At 41.7% G+C, this 24790-nt stretch overlaps 1 protein-coding gene across 11 annotated transcripts in view; it reads left to right on the plus strand.

Annotated features, from left to right (window-relative positions):
- ATP2B2 (ATPase plasma membrane Ca2+ transporting 2) overlaps positions 1-24790 on the plus strand; it is a 387126-nt gene that overhangs the window by 272399 nt on the left and 89937 nt on the right. For all 11 annotated transcript variants that reach the window (XR_008329003.1, XR_008329002.1, XR_008329001.1 and 8 more), the window contains exons 5-7: positions 13212-13409; positions 19790-20047; positions 20821-20946. Coding sequence is in view for 8 of the 11 variants with exons in the window: in XM_053377652.1 (XP_053233627.1) it covers positions 13212-13409; positions 19790-20047; positions 20821-20946 (582 nt within the window). In the remaining 3 variants the exon portion in view is untranslated. The remainder of the gene's footprint in view (positions 1-13211; positions 13410-19789; positions 20048-20820; positions 20947-24790) is intronic.

The raw sequence follows: 24790 nt of genomic DNA on the forward strand, positions 1-24790 counted from the left end.
ATTTGGGAGTATTTTTTGAAAAATTTGTTATTACTTCAAAGATAATGATTTATTTATAGAGAAGTCTTTTAGATCTGCAGTAAGATACTGAATTTTTAAAGCAGGGTATGTGTCAGAAGTTAAATAATTAAGCTCAATGCCACTTCAGCATTTTATTTAAAATATTAAATATTGTATAAGGTATTTTTCCAAAAATAAGTCAGTGAGACTGGATTCATCCAGAAAATTCATGAGTTAATATTATACATCTGGTCTGGAACCCACTAAGTATAGCGGATAGGATAGAGATTTGTAATGGAAACTAGAAGTACTGAGTTCATATTCCACTTAGCCATTTTGTAAACTTGAGCAAGATGCTGGTTGTCACCCAATGTGTCTTCTGTAAATGGGAACAACCAAAGTTTACTTTCTTGGGTGGCTGTGAGGTAGCAATAGCTGACAAGTTGGTGTGTACAGTAATAGCAGCCACTGCCCTTAATTTGCAACCAGGCAAGAGGTTCTATGTCTTGGAAGCTGTGACTGGATGGCTGTGTGGGAGCCGGTTGAAGTTAAATCCTTCAAAGACAGAGGTCCTCTGGCTGAGTTGGGATGACATGGGGTTGGGGGGGAGCAACTCCCATCTCTTGCGGGGGCTCAATTAGTGTCAGTGCCTTCTGTCAAGATAGTTTATAATATTTTTATTATCAGATAAAAGTTTAAAAATGGAAGCATCATCTATCATGTATATGCTATTCAAGTAGATGTTATAAGGTGCATTTCAAGACACCCTTTCCCTCTGGTGGTCACCAATAAATTAAATAAATAAATAAATAAATAAATAAATAAATAAATAAATAAATAAATAAAAAAAATTTATTTATACCCTGCCCTGAGCGGTTAACACCAGTAAAATTACAGTAAAAACATAATAGAGGAAAGAAGGGGGGGCAATTTAAAATACAGGTTAAAATGCAATTTAAAATGCAGCCTCATTTTAAAAGTAGCCCATGGATCAAAACCATAAAGGGAGGGAAAACATAAGGGTCAGACTGAATCCAAACCAAAGGCCAGGTGGAACAGCTCTGTCTTGCGGGCCCTGCGGAAAGATGTCAAATCCCGCTGGGCCCTTGTTATGAACTACATGTTTCTGCTCAGAGAACTGTGGGATAAATCCAGCCTCATATAACCAACATGCTTAACTCTAATGAATGCATGAAGAGGTTAAAAGCATAGAGTAAGCTGACCTGCCAGGCTTAGCTAGATCACACACCCTCACACTGGGTGGAAGTGTTACCAAACTCTTTGTTCTATCTCTTTCCACCATGTGAACCCAACCAGTATGCATTATATTCAATTATTTATACATACATACATACATACATACATACATACCCCACCTATTTGGCTGGGTTTCCCCAGCCACTCTGGGCTGCTCCCAATAGAATATTAAAAACATGATAAAACATCAAACATTAAAAATTTCCCTAAACAGGGCTGCCTTCAGATGTCTTCTAAAAGTCAGATAGTTGTTTATTTCCTTGACATCTGATGGGAGGGCATTCCACAGGGCAGACGCCACTACCGAGAAGGCCCTCTACCTGGTTCCCTGTAACTTCGCATCTCGCAATGAGGGAACCACCAGAAGGCCCTCGGTGCTAGATCTCAGTGTACGGGCTGAATGATGGGGGTGGAGACGCTCCTTCAGGTAGGGCTGCCATACGTCTGGGTTTTCCCGGACACATCTGGGATTTGTCCATTGAAAATAGCGTCTGGGCAGAATTTCCAAAAATCATGAAAATGTCCAGGAAAACCTGAAGATATGGCAACCCAAGTCATAAGTGTTGATTATCTTTTGGTGAATTTCATTAAAAATAGCTTTTTTTGAAATATGGCAACCCTACTTCAGGTATACAGGACCAAATCCATTTAGGGCTTTAAAGGTGAACACCAACACTTTGAGTTGTGTTTGGAAATGTACCGAGAGCCAAAGCAGATCTGTCCCAGTGGCCGCTCCCAGTCACCAGTCTGGCAGCCACATTCTGGATTAGTTGTAGTTTCCAAGTTACCTTCAAAGGCAGCCCCACTTGTAAAACATTGCAGTAGTCCAAGTGGGAGATAACTAGAGCATGTACTCCTCTGGCATGACAGTGTGCAGGATGTCTAAGCTGATTCAAGCTTAGACTGTGTGGCTTAAGCAAGCCATCTTGGCATTTCTATACAAGTAATGTGAAACTCACACCATTCTGAAACTTAGTTATGCTGCCTGTCTTTTCTTGTTGTTGTATGGAAAAGCATGTGAATCTGACGTTTGAAGAGCTTTAAGTAAACAAAAAAATTAACTTACCAAATGTGTGGTCTCTTTCTGTGCTAAGGAAGTGGGTAATTTTGGAAGCAACTTAGAAGGGGATATATTATAGGTCTAACAGCCTATATTTCCATGCTTTGCTTTGCTACATATTTTGTGATTTTAAATCTCTGCCGTGGTTTTCTCACCTTAGTACTTGTCCCAAACCTGGATCTAGACATCCAGGGAATTCTCCTTTCTGTTTTACCAAATGCAAATTACTTCACCATTGCATATTTATTTATTTATTTATTTATTTATTTATTTGGTTGCATGCACACAATGCATTTAAAGCACATTGCTTTCCCCCAAAGAATCTTGAGATCTGTAGGTTGTTAAGTGTGCTGGGATTTGTAGCTCTGTGGAAGATAAACAACATTTACTAAAATTCTTTGGGGGAAGTTATAAGCTTTAAATGTGTGGTTTATACACAGCTTAGACTTTTTAAAGATTGCTACCCATGCACAATTTACCTTTGCTGCAGCTTTCTATCCTGTCGTGTTTTCCCCCATCTAGGCCATTGAAATAATGCACACAATAATTTTGAGAATATGTTATGCACATGAGCACATCACTATGTGCATTTGTATTTTTATTTATGCTTAATATGCTCTTTCACAATCCGTTGAAATCTTGTGTTAGGAAGAAGTATATGCAAGAAGTGCTTGTTGTTTTTGTATCGCTGCTGTTGTTTTTAAAAAGAGTAACTGAGACCTTAATGTTTCTCAAATCCAAAAGTTGTTGACACTAGAAGCACTTCCACAATATCTGCAGAGCAGAGAGAGCCATTAAACTCCACTAATAGGTGGGCAATATGACTACTGTGACCCTTGCTTAACAGATCTGAACCAGAGTGCAGCTCTGGTTACTTTTAAAAATTGCTTCTGACCAGAAAGCCTTTTGCAGTGCTCCTTATCTCTGCAAATTTTGGAGCTCTGAACGTCTCTTTTTCAATATGTCCATTTCCATTTGGTTGGAAAACCTATGTTCTGCCTGTAATTTCTTAGAGCCTGTTTTCCTAAAACCAAAAACCCATATGCTATAATTATAGCTGGCCCTTGTAATTTTATGAACCACTGAAAGGCAATATGATTTTTGAGTCCTATGACATGCCCAGAAATTATTCAAGTGAACAATACCCATAAAAGGTGATGGATACTAAATAATGCCTTTGGAAAGAGCATGTTACTCAGTGTTGGACTGTGGTACAGGTCAGCTTGACCCTGGCTGCCAAGGTGGATGGTTGGGTTTTTTTAATGCATGTCTGAAATTTCCCTTAGAGTGGAAATTAACACTATCCTTGACTCCACAAATAGTCACAGATATATCTTTGCATTATTAGCATGTAACTTCTTCTATGGTTTCCTTTGGGTGGATGAAATTACAACTGCTTACACATATGAAGCTGTTGATAGTAAGAGGAATGGCTTTTGCTTCCATGGGAGCAGTTTTTGAAAAGGAACAGTTAAATTCTGTTGTTGGTCCTTCAATAAATACTGGCAAACCAGGTACCCCTGTTTATGCAGCTGGGTTAAACCACAGAGCCTAGGGCTTGCAGATCAGAAGCTTGGTGGTTCGAATCCTTGCGACGGGGTGAGCTCCCGTTGCTCAGTCCCTGCTCCTGCCAACCTAGCAGTTCAAAAGCACGTCAAAGTGCAAGTAGGTAAATAGGTACGCTCTGGCAGGAAGGTAAACAGTGTTTCCGTGTGCTGCTCTGGTTCACCAGAAGCGGCTTAGTCATGCTGGCCACATGACCCGGAAGCTGTACGCCGGCTCCCTCAGCCAATAAAGTGAGATGAGCGCTGCAACCCCAGAGTCGTCCTCGACTGGACGTAATGGTCAGGGGTCCCTTTACCTTTATCTCTTTACCTCTGCCTAAGTGGAGAACTTTACATTTTCTTTTAAGAACTTATGGATTTATGGACGTATGTATGTTCTTCCTTTTTTATTATTTTCCTATTTTTAAATTTTGTGTGTGTGCCTGTAATTTGTTAGTAAGAAATGGAACTATTTGTAAAATGTAAGAAAACTAATAAAAAGCTTTTTTTTTTTTAAAAAAAAGAACTTTACATTTGTCCCTATTGAAATTAATTTTGTTATGTAGTTTTGGCCCAGTTCCCCAATCTGTTAAGGTCATCTTGAACTCTGATTCTGTCTTCTCTGATATTGGCTATCCCTCCCAGTTTGGTGTCATCTGCAAATTTGATGAGCATCCCCTCCATATTTTCATCCAAGTTGTTTATGCAGAGACTTCCCTGTATGATTAATTCTGTGTTGCTCTGCTTAGTTGACTGAGAGCCATATGAATGCTGGAAAATGGTGACTCATGGTTGTAAAGAGTCTTTTCAAGGACAAACCAAGGGCATGAGAAGGTGCCTGATAAATTTAAGACCCCAGGAAGCTCCTGGACCATTTAAAAACTATTCAGTTTCAGCGTTAAGGAGTTTCAAAAGTAAAAGATAGATTGATACAGCTCTTTGAAATTAGCTTTCTCTGTTTTGCTTTTAAAGCTGCCTGCTGTGAAATTGTCCCCAAATGTTTTTTTATAATATACAGGAAGCTGCAGGCTGAGTATTTTGGGTTGGATTCAGAGTAGCCCTTCTATGAACGGAGGGGACATCCTTCCATTTGCAGAAGGGATATGCTGGGTCTGAAACTGAGTCAGGGGATCCAACAGAAGCTACAGAAAGGAAAAGGAAAATATTACTTTCACCAATTTTCTTTTCCCCTTGCATCCTTCTATATAGCTTCCTATACTGTTTCAGAGCAGATTTCTGGAGGACTACAGTGGGGAGGGGGAATTGGCAGAAGTGAGAAATCATCTTTCCCTCCTTATGTGTGTGAGAAAGATTCCATGGGTGGAAATCTACTCTCAGAATCTCTGGACCAAATCTCTACATATTAAAATGAATACTGTTAATAAAAAGTAGAAATTCAATTGGAGTGGTTCTTGAGGAGGTTGTGCTTCCCCTAGAGAATCACGTTGGCAAGTTGGGGTTGTTCATCCTTTTCAGTTGAGACACAAGCATCCTTTCTGACAAAAATGGCCTTGCACTACTGTAACTGCAGCAGCATTGCATTAAACAGTTGTTATGTTTTAATCATTGATGTTTTGTAATGTGTTTCTAATGTTGTACACCACCCTGAAATCTTTTCAAAAAGGATGGCATATAAATTGAAATAAGGATAATAATAATTCATCTCCACTGAATCCCAATACATTTCTGGACCAATTCAAAGTGCTTGTTCTGACTTCTAAAGCTTTCATGGCTTCAGGCTGCAGCATCCTACATCCTTCCTACATGGACTTGGGCTTTTTTGAATTGATGATTTCTCAGCTTTTCACCCAATTCAAAATAAGTAGCTTTGTTTCTGCCACATTTCACCAATTTTATTTTCTTTGCTTTTTTCTGCTACCCTATCTACCCAGTATACTTGGGTGATCAATGGAGGCCCTTCTCTAAACACCCTAACAGAGAAATAGCCTTCTCAGCACTGGCCCCTTTTGATAGATTCCTCTCCTTGGAGGGGTTCATCCTGTGCACACTTTAATGTCTTTTCGGCAACAAAAAACCCAACCTGATTTTTGCAGGCCTTTGGACTCTGTTCTTCTAATCTCTCTAGTATTATGCTATCGTTTAATGTTGTTGTGGAACTTGTTTGGCTTGTGTTACTGTAATTGCTGGTTGTCTTGATTTTAAGACATCTTCTCTGATTTAAAATGGTTTAGTGGGAGTGCTGATATATAGATATACTTATGTGGATCTTGTGGTTTTAAACTGATTTTATAGTTTTTGCATGTCACCAAAAGAACAATTGTTATTGAAAGGTATATCTGGTTATATCGATATAAAATTAGTGCTGGATTCAACTAACCTGTTCCACTAGCAGAAACCAGCGTAGGGGGAGATTGTTCCATCAGGAAACAAAATTGCTTCCAGTGAGGGGACAACCAGCACTATGCTGCATTCCACACGAAATACCAAAGGTCCAAATATGGCAATGGTGAACACATACAATAGGGTTGCCATATGTCCAGATTTTCCCAGACATGTCCTCTTTTTTGGGGGGGGGGTAAAATCTGGGTCCAGGGGGATTTTTTTAAACTTGGCAAAATGTCCAGGTTTTTTTGTTTGGTAGCAGGTCAACCTCAGCAGTGGAAACAGGAGCCTTGTGGCCCTCGTTTTCTTCAGCCAGCAGAGGAGGCCAGCCCCACTCCAGGAGGACACTGCCATTGAGAAGCACGTTTGTCACTGGGCACGCCTGGGCAAGCGGGGCGCTTTGCAGCTCCGTGGCACACATTGAAAGCCCTGCTCCGGGCACCTACCCTGCATCCCTGCCACTCTTCCGCCACTGGGGCCTTTGCCCAGCACCTTCTACTGGCACCACGGGTCTACCTCTGGACTCTCTGGGTCCACACCCGAGGCACCTCATTCGAGAGGCTGCTCCCTCTGCATGCCGCCAAGACTCCCCAAGCCATTGGGGCGCCTCCCATCCGTGGTGCCTGGCTCAGGTTGAGCAGGGCGAGCAGCTGGAGAAGCATGGCTGGCACCAGGGCATGAAGGAGCAGGTGCAGCGCGGGGAAAGGGCTTTCTCGACCAGGGCCTGGCATGCTCTAGTGGGGCTTGGGTGTGTGGGGAAGCCCTGGCTGGTGGCAGGCCAAGGTGAGACCCTGGTGGTTTTGGTTTTCCTCATTTCCTGTGCAAACAACCAGGTGCGGTTAATCCTAATTTTAGGGCCTTGGCTGTAGCCCTAGGACACTCCTTCGTGGGGCAGTGAGGCACGAGTCCCCAGCAAGTTCCAAGCCCCCCTCCCACGGCCCCCCTGGCAGTCTGTGAAGGGAAGCAGCGGTTGTGCCACCGGAGAGAGCAAACCCACCACCAGAAAGCTGTGGCTGTGAGCCAAAACCCACAAGGCACAGGAGAAGGAGTGTGGCAGCTCCTGGTGCTGCTTCCACCAGAACCGCAGCTGCTTCATTGATCCCCAGGCAGCTAAGCCCCAGGAGCCTGTTGCTGTGGATTGGACGCCCCACCGCAGTCCTATTGATGTGTAATTTGTTTTGCCTTGGGTTGCTTGGATTCGTCCCTATTATTATTATTATTATTTATTGGTGGGCAAGTGCAGAAGAGACTGAAAATGGCAGGGGAAGCTAAGCCTGAGACAATGAGGGCTTCCCTTTAGGATGCTCCCCTAGCCCTCAGGAATGGCTCCAACCTCCGGATGTGGCAATAACCATCCTTATCCTTATTTTAATAAATTAAATTAAACTTAAAAAACCTTCCCCCTCCTTTTTCGGTTTGTTTTTGCATTTTTACTCATCGCCTCCCCCCTTTTCTTCCTTTTCTCTTCGGGGCGGGGAATCCCCTTCTTCCTATATATCGGGGGCCCCCTTTTATTTTTTACTTTCATTTCCATGTTTTATTTCCATTTTTAAATATTCCCACACACATTTTATCTTTTACTGCACCCACAGTATTACTACTATTTTATCTTCCTCCTTCCTCCCCCCTGCCCCCCCCCCGGCCCACCTACAAATGAGTCCTGGCAAATCTGCCCTCTTTTTTATTTTTGCTCTTCAAAATATGGTAACCCTAACATACTATATGCATCACTATCGTACGTGATTGTAGACACATACCTTTAAACACCTGGGTACACTTGTGTGGGAAGATCCTGTTTCCAGTTTCAGAGCTGTTTTGACTTGCCTACTGAAGCAGAGCACACCAAATGTGAGGTGAGATTTAATTAAAATTTGAAGATGCTGTAAGTTTATTAATAGTAGCGATTATGTAGGCACTCTTGCAGTTGGTTACACACACACACACACACACACACACACACACACGCTTCATTGAGTTCAATTAAATACCAAGAACTACCAGAAACCGGTGTGGCTCAAAGGTGAACAAGAATTTATTGTGTGTACATTGCTGCCCTATTCAGTCTGGAGAAGATATGAATATGCAAAGCAGAGCACATAATGGATTTCCATCTTCTGTTGGAATTGCTAGGAAGGTCTTGTGGACAGGGGGACTTCATTCACCAGCTCTGGAACAAGGGCATATCCAGAATATTCAGTAAAGGTTCCTGAAAGAATTATTATTCAGATGTTGGTTTTCTCTTAGTAGATGAAGCAGAATAAAGAATGGAGGGCTGAATTAATTTTAAAAAATGTTTATCCTTCAGTGACACTGAGGCTGTAAATGAATAATGGCAGTTCAGGTTAAGAGGCTCTGTTGCTGTATCCTTCAGCTCTGAAGCAGCATTAGACACAGAATGCTGCATTGCAGCTACATATTTAATTGGGGTGTGTGTGTGTTTAGCGTGTTTTAGTTTTTTCTTATTAAAAGCAGGCAATACTAAAGTGAGTGTGGCATATGAAAAAAGGGGAGGAGAGAAAAAGAATATGGCAAAAAAATTGAATTTGACAAAGAAACGAAAAAGAGATACTGGCCAATACATGCAGGCAACACTATAATGTGGAGGAAAGGGGTGGGTGGTGGGGTTCCAAATGCTACAGACAGAAGCAAGGAAAATCTTGTGGTTGCTTCATACCCCTAATGCACATACATAGAATTGTAGTATTGCAAGGGATCCCAGGGGTCATCTAGTCCCCTGCGATGCAGAGAATCTAAACTGAGGCATACATGTCAGATGACCATCCAAACTCTTCTTAAAAACCTCCAAGGGAGGTCCACCACCTCCTGAGGGAGATTGTTCCACTGTTAAACAGGTCTTACTGTCAGAAAGTTCTTCCGGATGTTCAGCCAGAATCTCCTTTCTTGTGTAAACCAAATGGATTCAAATTACAAGTGGGTTGCCATAGGATTCTGTCCAGGGCCTGTTGTTGTTCAATGTCTTTATAAGTGACATAGATGAAGGTGTTTTTTAGGGATGGGGGGTGTTTGCTCATCAAATTTGCAGCAAACTAGCCAATGAATCAGGATTCAAGATTACCTTAACCGATTGGAGGACTGGGCCCAAACTAACGAAATGAATTACACTAGGGACAAATGCAAGGTTATACACTTAGGCAGGAAGAACCAGCTGCACAAATGCCAGTTTTACACACGGCAAGGATCTAGAGGTCTTAGTAGGCCACCAGCTTAATATGAGTCAACAGTGTGATGCAGCAGCAACAAACACTATGCTGCTTCAATGGAAATATAGTGTCCCAACTGAGGAAAGTAGTAGTTCTGCTCTATTCTTCCTAGGTCAGACCACCCCTGGGATGTTTACTTCTGATGTCTAGCAAGAGAGATGTGTTCTTATCCTGACAGTCCACAGGGCAGGCCCAAGTAGGAAGGGAGGGAAAGAAAGAAAGAAAGAAAGAAAGAAAGAAAGAAAGAGGTGCAGATAAGGAGGTGACAGAAAGAGAAAGACACAAGCAGAGAAAGGATGACAGGAGAGGAGGGAAAATGTTGACCCCATACATTTTGATTCTGGTCTTGTCCACTGCTGACTTTGGCTCCACTTGCTGTTGGCAAATAGCTCCCAAATATTACCCTGAGGAATGAAGCCCTTTGACAGAAGAAATGTTGCTCATCCCCGACATGAAGCAACACTTCAGATCCCACCATGATTTCATCATCTTTCCCCTGTCATTATATTATAAAGGTAAAGGTAAAGGTACCCCTGACCATTAGGTCCAGTTGTGGGCGACTCCGGGGTTGCAGCACTCATCTCACTCTATAGGCCGAGGGAGCCGCCGTTTGTCCGCAGACAGCTTCCGGGTCATGTGGCCAGCATGACTAAGCTGCTTCTGGTGAACCAGAGCAGCGCACGGAAACGCTGTTTACCTTCCCTCCGGAGGGGTACCTATTTATCTACTTGCACTTTGACATGCTAGGTTGGTAGGAGCTGGGACAGAGCAACGGGAGCTCACCCCGTCGTGGGCATTCAAACCGCCGACCTTCCGATCAGCAAGCCCTAGGCTCAGTGGTTTATACCACTGCGCCACCCACTTCCCTTGCCTTTCTATTGTATTTCACCTTAATGCCTAGCAATCAGTTTAATAGGCTTTTAATTCAGTTGTTGGATTAAATATCTGTGAATTCTTCTGGCCAGTACATCAGCACTGTAGGATCGGTGAGATCATTGTGCTTTGCGTTGGATTGCCTTCAGTCCAGACTGATAGTTCAAGATGTTTACCGGTATATATATATATATATATATATAGAGAGAGAGAGAGAGAGAGAGAGAGAGAGAGTGTGTGTAATCCCTCAGTTATGCTTTTGGAAAAAGAAATCCACGCACATCATTTTGAAAGCATTTTCCTAAACAGCTTTTAAAACATGCTGTATCTCCCAGCAGCTGGTCTTGTAAGTGTATTTCCATTTGGGTGGGGTAGGAATCAATGACCAATTCAGAATTCCTGAAAGTATACACTTTAGCTTCTCATGAAATTGTGCTGTTTGTGTTACCCCAAACTGTTGCTGTGGAATTGTTTATGCCAGGTTTTCCATGCAGCATCAAGGACTAGTCAACTGATGGCTTTTTAAATGCACTGTATAGTAAACTGTTCAGTAGCTGGAGGGAGTGACAGAATAATTAATTATATTATGTTTTTTTCTTCTGTGTGACAGAGAGAGAGAGATTGAAAAAAATAAGAGCAATGCTGAAATGTATTGGTCCAGTGAAGCCCCTGGCTTACGCATCAAAGACATGAGTGAATTTAGTACACTATGCAGCACTGCAGGGAACAGTTTAAATCATTCAAAGTAATCATAATATTTCATCCTCCCACATAATTTCAAAACAGATTACAAAATAAAACTGTGCTGATGCTAGTAAGCCTTTATAAAATACTTGCACACATGTATATCACACTGTACAAAGAACCTTCTCCCCTTTTAAAGTATTTGGCAAATGAATGATACAAGATTAAAAATAGATATAATTAAAAATAGAAACACTGTTGTGTGTTACATTGGGGATCTGATAATGTCCACAAAACTATATTTTTATTTGGCAGATGGTACTAAATACATAGCATCTATCTATCTAGCTAGCTAGCTATCATCTATCATCTATCTATCTATCCATCCATCCATCCATCCATCCATCCATCCATCCATGGGCCCACTGGTTTTATCAAGCAGGGCTCTTGCATTCTTTTGTGCTTGGAATAGATTCCACACTTGCCTTGCGTGTTGAGCTACCTAAAGATAAAGCTCTCTCCTTATCTTACCTTTATCCCACACCCTCCATTGCTGTTTAAATTGAAATATTGGTTATCTGGTGTATGTGGGTAGAAGCATAAGAGAAGATAAAGGGAGAGACACACAGCTTTTAAAAGGCAAAAAAAGGGACAGCTTTCTTTCTCCCTCGTTTTCAAAGGAATCTGGGAGTAGGGCATACGGAAGGAAAACAAAAAACAAAATGAAAAAGGCCTGGTGAAATGTGTTGTGTGTGTACGTGTGCGCACTCTATGTATTTCTGAAGTTGTTGTAAATGTATGTATGGTACATGCATTAAAAAAAAAATCATACAAAAGAAAATCAAACTCCAAGCTCATACAGTGGTACCTCGGGTTACAGACGCTTCAGGTTACAGGCTCTGCTAACCCAGAAATAGTACCTTGGGTTAAGAACTTTGCTTCAGGATGAGAACAGAAATCGTGCTGCAGCAGCGGCAGCGGGAGGCCCCATTAGCTAAAGTGGTGCTTCAGTTAAGAACAGTTTCAGGTTAAGAACGGACCCCCAGAACAAATTAACTTCTTAACCTGAGGTACCACTGTATGTACTTCCGACAGTGCTAGTCTTATTGTACAGAGTGGTAGAAACAGAAAATGGTGCTAAAATGTATCCTTCCCAGATACAAGCTTATTCCCTGTTTCCTGCCACATGCTCTTCCCCATCTAAGAACTCATTGCTGCTCAAATCTTTCACATTTCTGCCTTTTATGTTTTCTATGCTCCGCACAGTATCCCATGTCACATAGTGTTAGTTTTGTATGAGATTGTAAGCATACCATTTCACACAGCCTGAGGATGTTCTGACCGGTGGAACTGAAGATAGTTAATTAGGGGACAGATTCCCCGTTCAGATTAAGCCATGAATTAACTGAATCTCAACGGATGCAAATGTATCAGTTTCTTATCTGTAAATGGAAGAATAATAACATCTAAAATATGCAATATGTGGGGATTAATAAACTAGAGAGCACATACAGTTTTCCAGGTGTTGTATAATGCTAAATTGAAAATAAGAGCTAGCATCTGATGATGGGTATTACTAGTGAAAAACATTTCCACTTGTACAAGGTTTGGTACACAATTTTTGCCAATCCCTTATTTCTACTCTGCTACTCAAATAGCTGTTCCTGAGTATAGGATATTGCATGGAGGGCAGCAATTGTTATGGAGAGTCAGTAAAAAAATGTGTGTCTCACCTTGCAGAAGTTTTTTTCTGCTTACCCAAATCCACCATTGGATGTGGCTCGAGGTTAGTTATTTCATCCAATATTATTTTCTGTGGCTTTCTCTCCTTTGCTACTGAGCCTTATACAGGGACTTTTGAATTATTTACATGCCATTAATTTGTTAATCTATTTTGTTGTTGTTTCTGTTCTTCCCAGTATTCTGTGTGATCACTAGATGAATGATACCCTTCTCTGTAAATTCCCTTTAGTAAATCAATTTTCTCTTTCAGTGTAATAAAAAGTTGCTAAGGAACTGTATTCCTAAAACAGTTCTCTAAATAAATAGAGCTCTCTGTAATACATTAGCAGAATCTGATCTTGCCAAAAGAGAATAGTAAAAGCAGAAGTCTAATAAACCAGAAATGCTGTAATGAAAATCTGAAGCTGTACTTTGAAAATGCAGTTTATGTGTTTGTCGACATACTTGGCAGTCACTTTTAAACCATTTTGTTTCATTTATTTATAGGATTGCCTGGCACTGCTGCTGACTTAGATAAAAGAAAGCTAATTTTTGGGAAAAACTTTATACCTCCAAAGAAGCCAAAAACTTTCTTACAGTTAGTCTGGGAAGCATTACAGGATGTGACTCTTATCATTTTGGAAATAGCAGCCATCATATCTCTTGGGCTCTCATTTTACCATCCACCTGGAGAAGAAAATGAAGGTAAAACTATTTTCTTTACTAATACTCACTTGGGTTAACTGCTTTTGATTATGCCAATTTTATTTCATTTCCTCTAAACATTTAATATGAAGGAAATTATTTTAGCGTATGTACAGTCCTTTAATTTTCTCTCAGTTTTTAACATCTATCCTAATGTCATGTGACAATGTCATGGAACAGTGATAAAGTTCAGTGGTGTGTCACCTCACCCCAGATGTGTTATGGATCTAACATCACAGAGAGGTATCCCTTAGTATTATTATTAGACATATCATGCTTTTCAGCCCCATGGGACCTTCAATGTGGGGTTCAATCCTATCCCCTATGTTATTTAACATCTACATGAAACCGCTGGGTGGCGATATCTGGAGGTTCAGAGTGCACTGTCAGCAGTATGCTGATGACACTCAGCTCTATTCCTCATTTACATCTGCAAGTGAGGCAGTAGATGTGCTGGACCAGTGTCTTGCCTTGGTAATGGACTAGATGAGTCAACAAACTGAAACTCAATCCAGATAAGACTGAGGCACTGTTAGTGGGTGGTTCCCTAGACTGGATGGGTGGGAGATCACCTGGGTTGCACTTCTTCTGAAGGAGCAGGCTCGTAGCTTGGGGGTACTCCTGGATCCTTTGCTGTCGCTCGAGGTTCAGGTGGCCTCAGTGGCCCAGAGTGCCATCAGCTTCGGTTGGTGGCCCAGCTACACCCTTATCTGGTCAGGGATAGCGTAACTACTGTTGTCTATGCTCTGGTAACCACAAGGTTAGATTACTGCAATGTGTTATACGTAGGGCTGCCTCTGAAGATGGTTTGGAAACTTCAAGTGCAGAATTCATCGGCCAGGTTATTCACCAGAGCAAGACAGTTTGAGCATATTACACTGATCCTGGTCCGACTGCACTGGCTACCAATTAGTTTCTGGGCCCAATTCAAAGCCTTAAATGGCTCAGGCCTGCAATTCCTCAAAGACCGCATCTTTCCATATGAACCTACCAGGACCCTAAGATCATCTTCTGGGGCCTTCCTTTGTGTGTCTCCTCCTCGAGAGGTCTAGAGGGTGGCAACACGAGAATGGGCCTTCTTTGCAGTGGCTCCCCATCTGTGAAATGCTCTCCCCAGGGAAGTTCACCTGGTGCCTTCATTATACACGTTTAGATTTTATTCTGTGAACAGCCCCGAGGCCTCCGGATATAGGGTGGTATTATTATTATTATTATTATTATTATTATTATTATTATTATTATTCTAATCATTAATCTAAGTGATCACTAACCTTAAGCTAAGGATCAGGCTTTTAAAGCCAAATAAATGTGGGTGGGCATACCAAGTGTTTCCATCTCTTACCGAGCCCCTTTCCTTCCAAGGTGATAATCAACTTTGGTCCCAATAATATTAATCTCAACCTTTTAGGTTTTGCAGACAGTCAGGATATTTTGCAATGTGTTTCAACAGTGTTTCAAATATATTTTAGTTGTGATTAAATTTTTCTTACTCCTACCCCCCCCCCCAGCTGTACATTGTCTATGCCTCCCTTACACATCTCAAATCTACCCTTTCCCAGTCTTTAAACACTTAACTTTATTTCTGTTCTTGAGATGAGGATGCATTGATGATTATCTTTAGTTTTGTCACTTTTATTCCTTTGCAAGGCTTATGTTGGCAATAAATCTCCTTAGAAAACTTACTATTTCTCATTTGCATATCTGTTTTGTATAGAAACCAAAAGAGAGCGTCTATTGCAAGTCCGTCTTTAGACTATGTTACAGCATGTACATATACATTGCTCGTTAGGAATGTTTTCATTGCTTTTCTTGAATCTACTTTTTATAGGGAATCAAGCAATACATATGGTGGATCACATATAGATATGTTTATGACAGCCCATTTTCTTGGTCTATAGGGATATCCCAGTGGACAGATGGTCAGAGTGATGAGAATTTACAGGATGATCCTCTGTAAAAAAATAAATAAAATGGTAATAAAAGTGGTTGGAATAACTTCTGCCTGCAATAGCTGATTGGCCCAGTTAAAGCTGATGATGTTGGCCATCTGTTAAAAGAACCATGCATTCATTCCAAGTGTAATATGTAGAGCTCTCCCTCTCTCTCCCTCTCCCTCCCTCTCTCTCCCCCCCTCTCTCTCCTTTCTCCCCCCTCCGCCCTCTCTCACACAGAGCACTTTTTAGCATGCAGAATTCAAACTCAGAAAGCTGTCCACATGCACACACGCACATTTCTGTGCATTAAGTATCTTCCCTAGATTACATGCCAATGATTGCTTAATTTCCTGTTCTGTATGCAATCCTATGCAATTCCTTGAGTCATAGTGTTGAGGCAGCAATTCATAGGATCAGGAACTAGATTTGGAGTGCTGGTACATTGTGCAATTCACGCTAGTGTTGGGACCAGCCTGCTGCTAGTGTCCTGTGCTGGCAGCTGACACTTAATCATTACTGGGCATGGTACAGGCTTGTCACAGGTGTGTGCTGCTTGTGCATGGAATTGTATGAGCAGAAGTACTATTTGGGTTGGCAGAACTGGATCATTCTGTGCAGAGTTACAGCAACTGGTGTTTCCTAAGAAGGTACAATTGGTGGAAAGCAGATGCATTATGCAATATGAAATTGTGCATAGCCTGACCAGTGCAATCTATTTTGGAACCACACATTGTCTGTAAGGATCATCCATTATGCTGTGCCTTGGGGAAGGTGGATCCTTATGTGCCATATTCCTCCACTTTTTTCATTATAGTGATGATACTATTCAAGTGGAAAAAAATGTTGTACACAACTATCTCTGGAGGTGGCCCATTAAGTTTCAATTTCTATTTTTAAAATCTACCCCTGAATTTATATTGTTCTTTCATTTCCTTGCTGTCATCTCCTTCCCCTAAGGCAACACTTTTCAGTGAACTATTAATGTTGTAGGGATTGTGGAGGTAATGACTAGCACATCACATGCTACTCTCCAGGGAAGAGCATGTATCTAGACATCTTTCTTCCCAAACTGACCTGTGTTCATTGAAAAGTTCATTACTTTCTGCTTTGTTTGTATGTATGTGTAACTGTTGCTGCTCATATAGGTTTGTGGAAATCACAACAACCTGCTGATATATGTAGTGCTATCCAGCTACAGCCCAGGAAATTTTATCAGGAAACAGTTAAAAACTTGTGCTAAATTAATAAAGTTTATTAATCCTGCCCAGTCAAAAGTTTTAGTGCAGTTAAAAATATTTTAAAGCAATTAATGTTCAATTCCATCCCCATCTAGGGACAACATGCATGTACTCAGTCAATTCAGCAGTCCTGCCAGATAGCATTTTGTTTGTGTTTTGCACAGGAATACAATGCCGGTTAGTGGGAAATGGCTTAGGTTTGGAAGGCTAAGTTTCAGTCTTTTAATTCTATCCCGAATTTTAATTTATCAACACCTTGTCAGTTCCCCCATGGATCTGATTGCAAGTTCAATGGGGCTCACTTCCTGGTAAGTGGGTATAGAATAGCACCTGGATTAATACACTGTGCTTATGGACAGGGAGCCTCCCCAAGGTGAGAAAAGAACCTGAAAACAGGGGGACAAGGGCAGAACTGGCCCACAAACTGCCTGGTATGAGACCTGCTGCAGCCAAACTGTACCCCCCAGCACAGGGTTTCACCATCAACAGGAAGCTGCTAGGGCAACTGTGGCATGCAAAGCAGATAAAAGTGCAGATAGTGGACAGCCTGCCCTCCCTATTAGCTTACCAATTTGAGTTGATCTGCCCCTAGATTAAATAGAAATTGTGGCCCATTATGCACCAACCACAGCAAGACTCTTCCTTACTGGCTGCAATTGCCTGCTGAAGCCTGAATGCAAGACTAACTGTGCTGCAACGAATGACAATGCTGTCCTCTGCTTATGAGGAAATTTGGATCTAACACGTCACTGCACAATTAGGGACAGCATCCAGCTTGGTGTATCCGGAGCATATTTGATGTAACTGCTGGTACAGAATGAGTCCAGTAAGAAGAGATTTTATGCGGAGGCTGTATGCACAAGGTGTGATACTTTGAAAATCGATCGTTTTAATGGCCTTGCTTTTATTAGGACTGAGTGGATGCAGTTTGAATATTCATTCAGTTCTGTCCCTGTGCTGAAGCAGCCCATTTGCAAAAGGGATCACATATTTGCTCTTCCTACTCTCTGTGTAACTCCCTTTGGTGCTGTTGCTGCTGATGGGGCATAGCCGCAGCTGCAAAAACTGGGTTGCGCTTCAGCATGCTTGAAGTTCAGTTGCTGTACCATGTTGGTGTACTGTGCACTTTGACTTCCTTGTGCATTCTAGATGTGCTGTGGAATCTTTTGTTGAGATAGAATAATAGATATAGTGACACTTCCTGCCTTCAGAGTATTTCTGATTTTCTGTCGCAGTGAGATTTTTCATTCCTTTTTAGGTTTGTCAAGCACTAGTGGTCTACTTACTTCTTTTGTCACTTTTGTCAATGATACCTGATACATCACCAAGTGGTAAAGTGTGTGTGAGAAAGAGCTCTGCCAGCGGTTATTCTTAGGCATGTAAGCGCAGGTCAGGTTAAAAGCCAAGCCAGTGAAGGGAAGTGTAAGATCACCTTCCTTTTCTTAAAGGATTTCCCATTTTGAAGCAATTGTCCAGTTTATTTGAATATCCTCTTTTGGGGATAGATTATCAGTTTGGAATGTGCTTTTGTTCTGCATGCTGCGAGGCAAAGTCAAGTAATTCTTAATGGGTGTGTTTGTACACACACACAGTGGAATAGCCATAGCTGATCCTGTAACGTGAAATCTAACGTGAAAGCAATTCTTACAGATGCAATGTGAAATTAATCCTTCCTTTAACTCCCCTGAAATTATAGCATAATATTCACCATTGAACAATTTGATTCATTCATGCTAACATTGCTTTGCAGCATATTTAGGATTTGCTAAAATATCAGTGTTGCAACACTTGCAGATAATATCATGCAAATTCATCATGACAGCCCTCATAGCTAAGCCACAAAGGAAAGTACATATATGCTGACAGCAGTGTTTATCATCACCTCCAAAGAGCGGCAGCATAGCATGATAACCAGTTCATTAGGATCAGCTGCTGGTCATAGAACAATGAGCTGGCAAAGTATGGTGCGGTGGTTAGCATGTTGGTGTATAAGCCTAGGTTCAAAACATTCCTGGGATCAAGCACGTGGCATGGCCTCAGTCCTACATGGAGGAGTAAACTCCATTCAGCAATTCAGTGGTGCTTGCTTCTCACTGCGTATGTTTAAGTTGTAAAACACACTGTTTTGACAGAAGAACTTCATCAGCTGAAATACAACTTTTAACATTTTATGAGAATACAAAGTAATATTGCAAAGGCGTGTTACTATTTAAACTGCTAACTTTAACAGGAATTCCAGGAAAGGAAAGAGGCATCTGAGAACTGCTTGATTATTATCCTCATTCTCTCACATCTTCTGTACTAATCTGCTAATTTTAAATTTTATTCATTTGCCAGACCAAGGAAGGTTGATCAGTTATCTTGACACTACAGCAGATGGCATTGCCATTCCTACTCTGAAAAAAGAGTCCCGAGAATCTCCCGTTCCTGCTCCACTACACCCATGTCTTGCATGAAGTTATACATATAACCCTTTAAGTTATAAGCATCTGTAGGGGATTCAAATTCCATAGTTAAATTTTGACAGGAAATACCAATATCCTCACTGCAAGTTGCATAGCTCACAGTCCAGTCACAAAAGGGTTGTATATTGGAGAGTTCACCACCTTCCAAAGTAGTACATTCCAATGTCAAACAGCTCTTACTATCTGAAAGTCTCTTAATGTTTAGTTGGAATCTCCTTTCTTATAATTTGGATCTATTGGTTCAGGTTCTACATGAAATAGGTGTGATTCACAAGCTATTTGTCCTTAATTAATGCAAACTTTCATTGCCAAAATCAACATTCTCATCTGAGGAAAAATAATTATTTTTAAGTTTGGGGGGAAATTATCTTGGGTTTTGGTTTTACCTATTGTGTCCTCTTGCAAAAAAAAAAAAATAATGCAGAAAATAAGCAACAAGTCGAAAAGTTGGACTACTGTATAAGTATCTCCCATAAGTAAATACCATGTATTTGTTTATGCAATTGTATGCGAACGGCTTTTGCTTGTGCAGTAGTACACAAACTAATTTCACCAATATGTGTGTTCTGATTTTTTGTGTGTGAGAACTTACAAAAGAAACATGGATTAAATGTGATATATATATCACATTTGTTTAAAAATGTAATTAAGAAACCATTTGCTGCTGCTGCTGCTGCTCCTCCTCCTTTTTCTTTCCTTTCCTTTTTGAAGTGACCTGTTTTTGCTATGTTTTGTCTCTCAAGCCTGTGCTACTGCATCAGGAGGAGCGGAAGATGAAGGAGAGGCAGAAGCTGGTTGGATCGAAGGTGCTGCCATTCTGCTCTCTGTTATTTGTGTGGTACTTGTCACTGCCTTTAATGACTGGAGCAAAGAGAAGCAATTCCGTGGGCTTCAAAGTCGTATTGAGCAAGAACAGAAGTTTACTGTGGTCCGGGGTGGACAAGTTATTCAAATCCCAGTAGCAGAGATAGTAGTTGGTGACGTTGCACAGATAAAATATGGTAAGTTTCCTTGCATATGTGACTGGATATGTGCAAACATATGACTTGGTACCCAGTGTTCCTTTATGACTTGCTGAATAACAAAGGAGCTGGCAGTACATATCAGCCCCAAGCTTGTGCCAGGCTGAGAGGGGTTGAATTGGACAGAGGTGTCCCAGTTCCTAGTTCTGCTGGCCTCCTACTGCCACCCAACATGATCTTCCACCATTGCAGGTCTACAGATGCAGCAGTGTTCCTGCTGCATCATGCAGCCAGTGAGCAGTGAGGCTGTGGATCATGTTCTGAGACCCAAAGCCCTTCTCGTCCAGCAACCTGCCTTCACAGTGATGAACCAGATACCTATGGAAAGCACAATAGCACTTCCCCTGCTTGTGCCCTCCACCACTGGTGTTCAGAGGCATTCTGCCTCTTGATTCTGGAGGCAGTACACAGCTTTCATGGCTAGTAGCCAATAATAGTCTTGTCCTCCACAAATCTGTCTCACTCCCTTTTAAACTGTACAAGCTGTTGACCATTGCTCCATCTTGTGGTAGCGGATTCCCTAGTGAAATTGTGCGCTGCCTGAAGAAGCAAACTAGAAGCTCATCAATATAGCGATGTCTAGGGAAGGTCAGGAGAGACTGCCCTTGTAGAGAGAAAAATGTATTGTGTGAAAAGGATTAAATGTGACACACTTGAGGATTAGTATTTTGATTACGGAAATGTTTTTGAAGGTTCACACAGTAACCTTACTAAATCCACTTTATTTTTCCTTAACTTGATTTTACTGATAGGTGACCTTCTACCTGCTGATGGGGTGTATATTCAAGGAAATGACCTTAAGATTGATGAAAGCTCTTTAACTGGAGAATCAGATCAAGTCCGCAAATCTGTTGACAAAGATCCAATGCTGCTTTCGGGTGAGTTTTGCACTTTCAGTGAGCTGTTGCTGATTGAGAATCTGGAATATTGTTTTTGTGGCGGTGGTGTTTTAAATTCTCCATTAATTTTTCCTCACTTGGAAATACAGGATTTTAACCTTTCCCAGAAATCTACAAGCTGTTTGTTTGTTTTTTTATTGCTGAACTAAGTAGGAACCTGAACCTACAGTTAGCATTTCTGTTTTACTAAACTACAGTGAAATGATGACTTAAACTCAGATAATCAGTATGATATAGTGGTTAGATTACTGGACTAGGACTGGGGAGACTCAGGTTCAGATTCCCATTCTCTCATTTAAGTTCACCTGATGATATTGAACCAGTGACGTTTTCTTTCTCAGCCTAATCTCAAAGTTGTTGAGGATAACATAAGAAAGAAAGAACAGTATTCACCTTGGAATAAAGGCATGCTTTCCTAGCTGTTAATTTTCTTCCAGTGGTATAACTATGTGGTCCTCCAAGTCCCACCCCCACAATGATTGATTGTTTTGGGGTGTTGTTTAAACCTTCTACGTGCCCATTGCTCTTCTGAGGCTTCTTTAGGTTTTAGTTCCCATGTTCAGTAACAGGAGTGGTGAACCTTTTTGGCTCCAGGATGTTCCTTGTGGGCAAAATTTGACAGGTGGGCAAGGCCACCTTCCTGTCAAAATCCCTTATGCTCAGATATTAAATGGAGGGGAGAAGACTCTTGGAGGCTTTTGCAAGCCTCCTCCCACTTCTCCTTTAAACTCTCAATCTTGTAGACTGAAAAAGGAACAAGGAGGCTTGTTTCCTTTTTAAGTGCTTTGATCTTAAAGGGGATGCAAGGAGATTTGCACAAGTCTTTGGACAGCTCTGCCTACATTTAAGATTTCAGGGACTTAAAAGGGAAGTGGAAGGAGGCTTGGAAACCCCTTTGTGAGGCTCTCTCCTTCCCTTTTAAGAAGGGAGGCCATTTCTTGTAAGCAAGGGGGCAGCAGCAGTGGCGGCGGCTGGGTGGTGGTGGTGGTCTGCCATCTCTGCACCTCCTGCTGCCCACTTAAAGGAAAAGGCAAAGGGCTTTAATTTTCACTCACCATCTGATGAGCAGAGATTAAATCCTGCTGCCTAGGCTGCATGGTTCTATTCTCTGTTGGGAACAGTGCAGCACAGCCAATGCAAGATTAAACCCTGCCCTCCCGCCCATCAGCTGATGACACTAGCGTTATAAGATGATGGGCAGGTGAGCATGGGTTAGGGGAAACAGACTGCCTGTGAGCCAAGGATCCCCACACCTGATCTACAGGCATGCATTTCAAATCTCCCAGTTATTTTGAGGCCAGTTTGGGTTGCCCTGCTATCCTCTGCCCAGGAAGAATATAGGTTGTGACCTCCCTATGTGATTAATTTCCCTCCCTCGACTAATAGGAGCAGGTCCCATCATGGCATCATTCAGGGGCCCATTTTGATCACATGTCATTGATGGGCCTTCCCCCACCTACAAGAGGAACTTACCATATGTGATTCCTCCTTCTTCAACTAACAGGAGCACATTTCAAAACAGGGCCAACTTTTTCCCCTTTTGGTAGAAGGGGTACATGTTTGGGATAATATTCATGTTTGCTTATGCTCACCCCCATGTCACAGTTAAAAAGTTAAGAATGGAGAAGAGTACATACTGCTATTTAACACAAAGCTTCATTGAATAGCAATTTGTAAATGGAATTATCTCAGAACCATAACTGGAATTAGGTATAGTTATTAGGCTCCGGATTAAAGACAGGGCAATTCAGGGCCGGTCCACCCATGAGGCAAAATGAGGCGACTGCCTCAGGTGGCAAGATCCACAGGAGCAGCAGATCTGGCCTCCAAGGAATGCTGCAGCATCTGCCACCTACTTGGCAGCCCCTGCCCAACAAATGCTGCTTCTACAGTGGTCTCTCAATGAATAGGAGGTGGTGCTGCTTTCCTCCTATCCTTATGACAGGGGTTGCACTCTGGGATCTCCTGAGTTCTACACCTGCTGGCATGATTCAGAATGAGCCCCTTCTCTCCCTGCTCTCCCCACAATGGTCCTTGATTCCTAGTTCAAGTGTCGGGTAAGATTGATTTGATTTTCTACCCTTGTATCTGATGTAGCACCATGTACCAGGGGCACCGTTCTGTGGTTTGCCTCAGGTGCCAAAATGTATTGGGCTGACCCTGGGGCTAGTCTATAGTGAAACAGTAGGACACCCTATAGTAACAATATGCATTATTGCCCCTTAGAAAGGGGGGCATGATGACTCTGAAATATATACTTACACTTGAGGACATATGCAATTTTTACCATTTCACATGCCAAGTTCTTAACTGGATGCAGACTTCATGAAACATGCACAATACTGTTCCGAAGGTGTGCCCCTCCTACAAAAAAAATTAAATGTAAGCCTCGGAAATGTGTTCCTGCAAATCCTAAAGAACGATCCTTCTGATGGAAAGGGTGAAAGACACCTGTCACTTTTTATTTTGATGAATGGGATGTCTACTCTTTTCCTAATATTGCTTGGCCCTCACACTATGTAGCTACTGCCAGTAATCTGCTGTTCTTGGCCACAAGGTGTGTGAGTGCTTTGTCCATTTGCAAACTTGGCCATGAACAGGAAGATGTGACAGTGGGGTGGGGGGGGAGGTTAGCCACATGAACCTTGACCCATATAATTTCTGACAAATGCACCTGGTTTCTGCTGCTCACACTGGTGTGAAATAGCAAGGAAAGAGTCTGCTTGCCTGGGCTGGTTTATTCTCCTTCAGCACATCAACTTCTGACTTCACCCACATAAGGCTTAAATAAATGGGAAGCTGGGATGAGTTTAGGTGATTGTGACATGAGGGAGATGGCCTTTTGTCAATCCACTCTCAGCTTGGCCTCTTCTGTGGTGCACTGACATCTCCGGTGCAACGATGTGCTTTGTAAATAGTGCCTGCTTGTTTAAAACAAGATGAAGAGAAAACCCTAAGTATGGAGTACTTTAAAATGCTGAGCACTGGCTCAGCATGCCATACAGAATGCCAATGCTCAAAGCAAACACGGTGAGATTTTTAAGGGTAAGTAGGATAGCGAGTACTAGCAGAGCAAAGATTTGTAGGGCCTAACAGTATTGCTTAATTATTTTCCACCTTTTATCTTTGCACATGGCATTTGACTTAGTGCATTGCATCCCAGGACAGAGGTCAATCCAGAAACAGAAAATAGGAAAACCTGAGCAAACTAGCTGCCACTCAGTTTCATCTCCCATTCAGTCTGAAGATTTATTTTCTGTTTTTCATACTTAAATTCCCAGTGCCCACTGAATATGCATGCCCAGTGCATTCCTTGTTGTAGAATGTACCCATATGAAAGTTTCAGTTTATTTTAGAAGTAGCCTGACCATTTTGTTACACAGGGCAGACAGCAATTATGGCCCAAGCATCCTTTCGATATGTTTGGGTCCTACGGTAGCCACTTACACTTAGGCAAAAAAAGAGGAAGTGCATTACCGAAAAAGAAAATAAACTTCACAGCTGCTCCTCTACGTTCTTATGGTTCTTAATCTTCAAACCAGGTTTGGACTGGACAGCTCAGTATTTTCCTCCTATAAAGTAGGGCACATGGCTACCCTAGGGCCTGTCAGGTTGATTATACTGCATTTAGCTGCTCTAAATAATTCTTTCCTTCACCTTTCCAATTCTGAATTTTGGAACGGAGTGCTCTCCTTGAATTACAACAGTATTGCTTTGGCTTCAAGTCTTACTATCACAGTTACTTCTTCCAATTTAGCATTGCTTGCTTGCCATCTGTGCCTTCACACCACTTGTGTTTGTGGTAATTCTGTTCTCATTAGAA

This window comes from Podarcis raffonei, chromosome 2 (assembly GCF_027172205.1).
Source record: "Podarcis raffonei isolate rPodRaf1 chromosome 2, rPodRaf1.pri, whole genome shotgun sequence".
NCBI classification, from domain to species: Eukaryota; Metazoa; Chordata; class Lepidosauria; order Squamata; family Lacertidae; genus Podarcis; species Podarcis raffonei.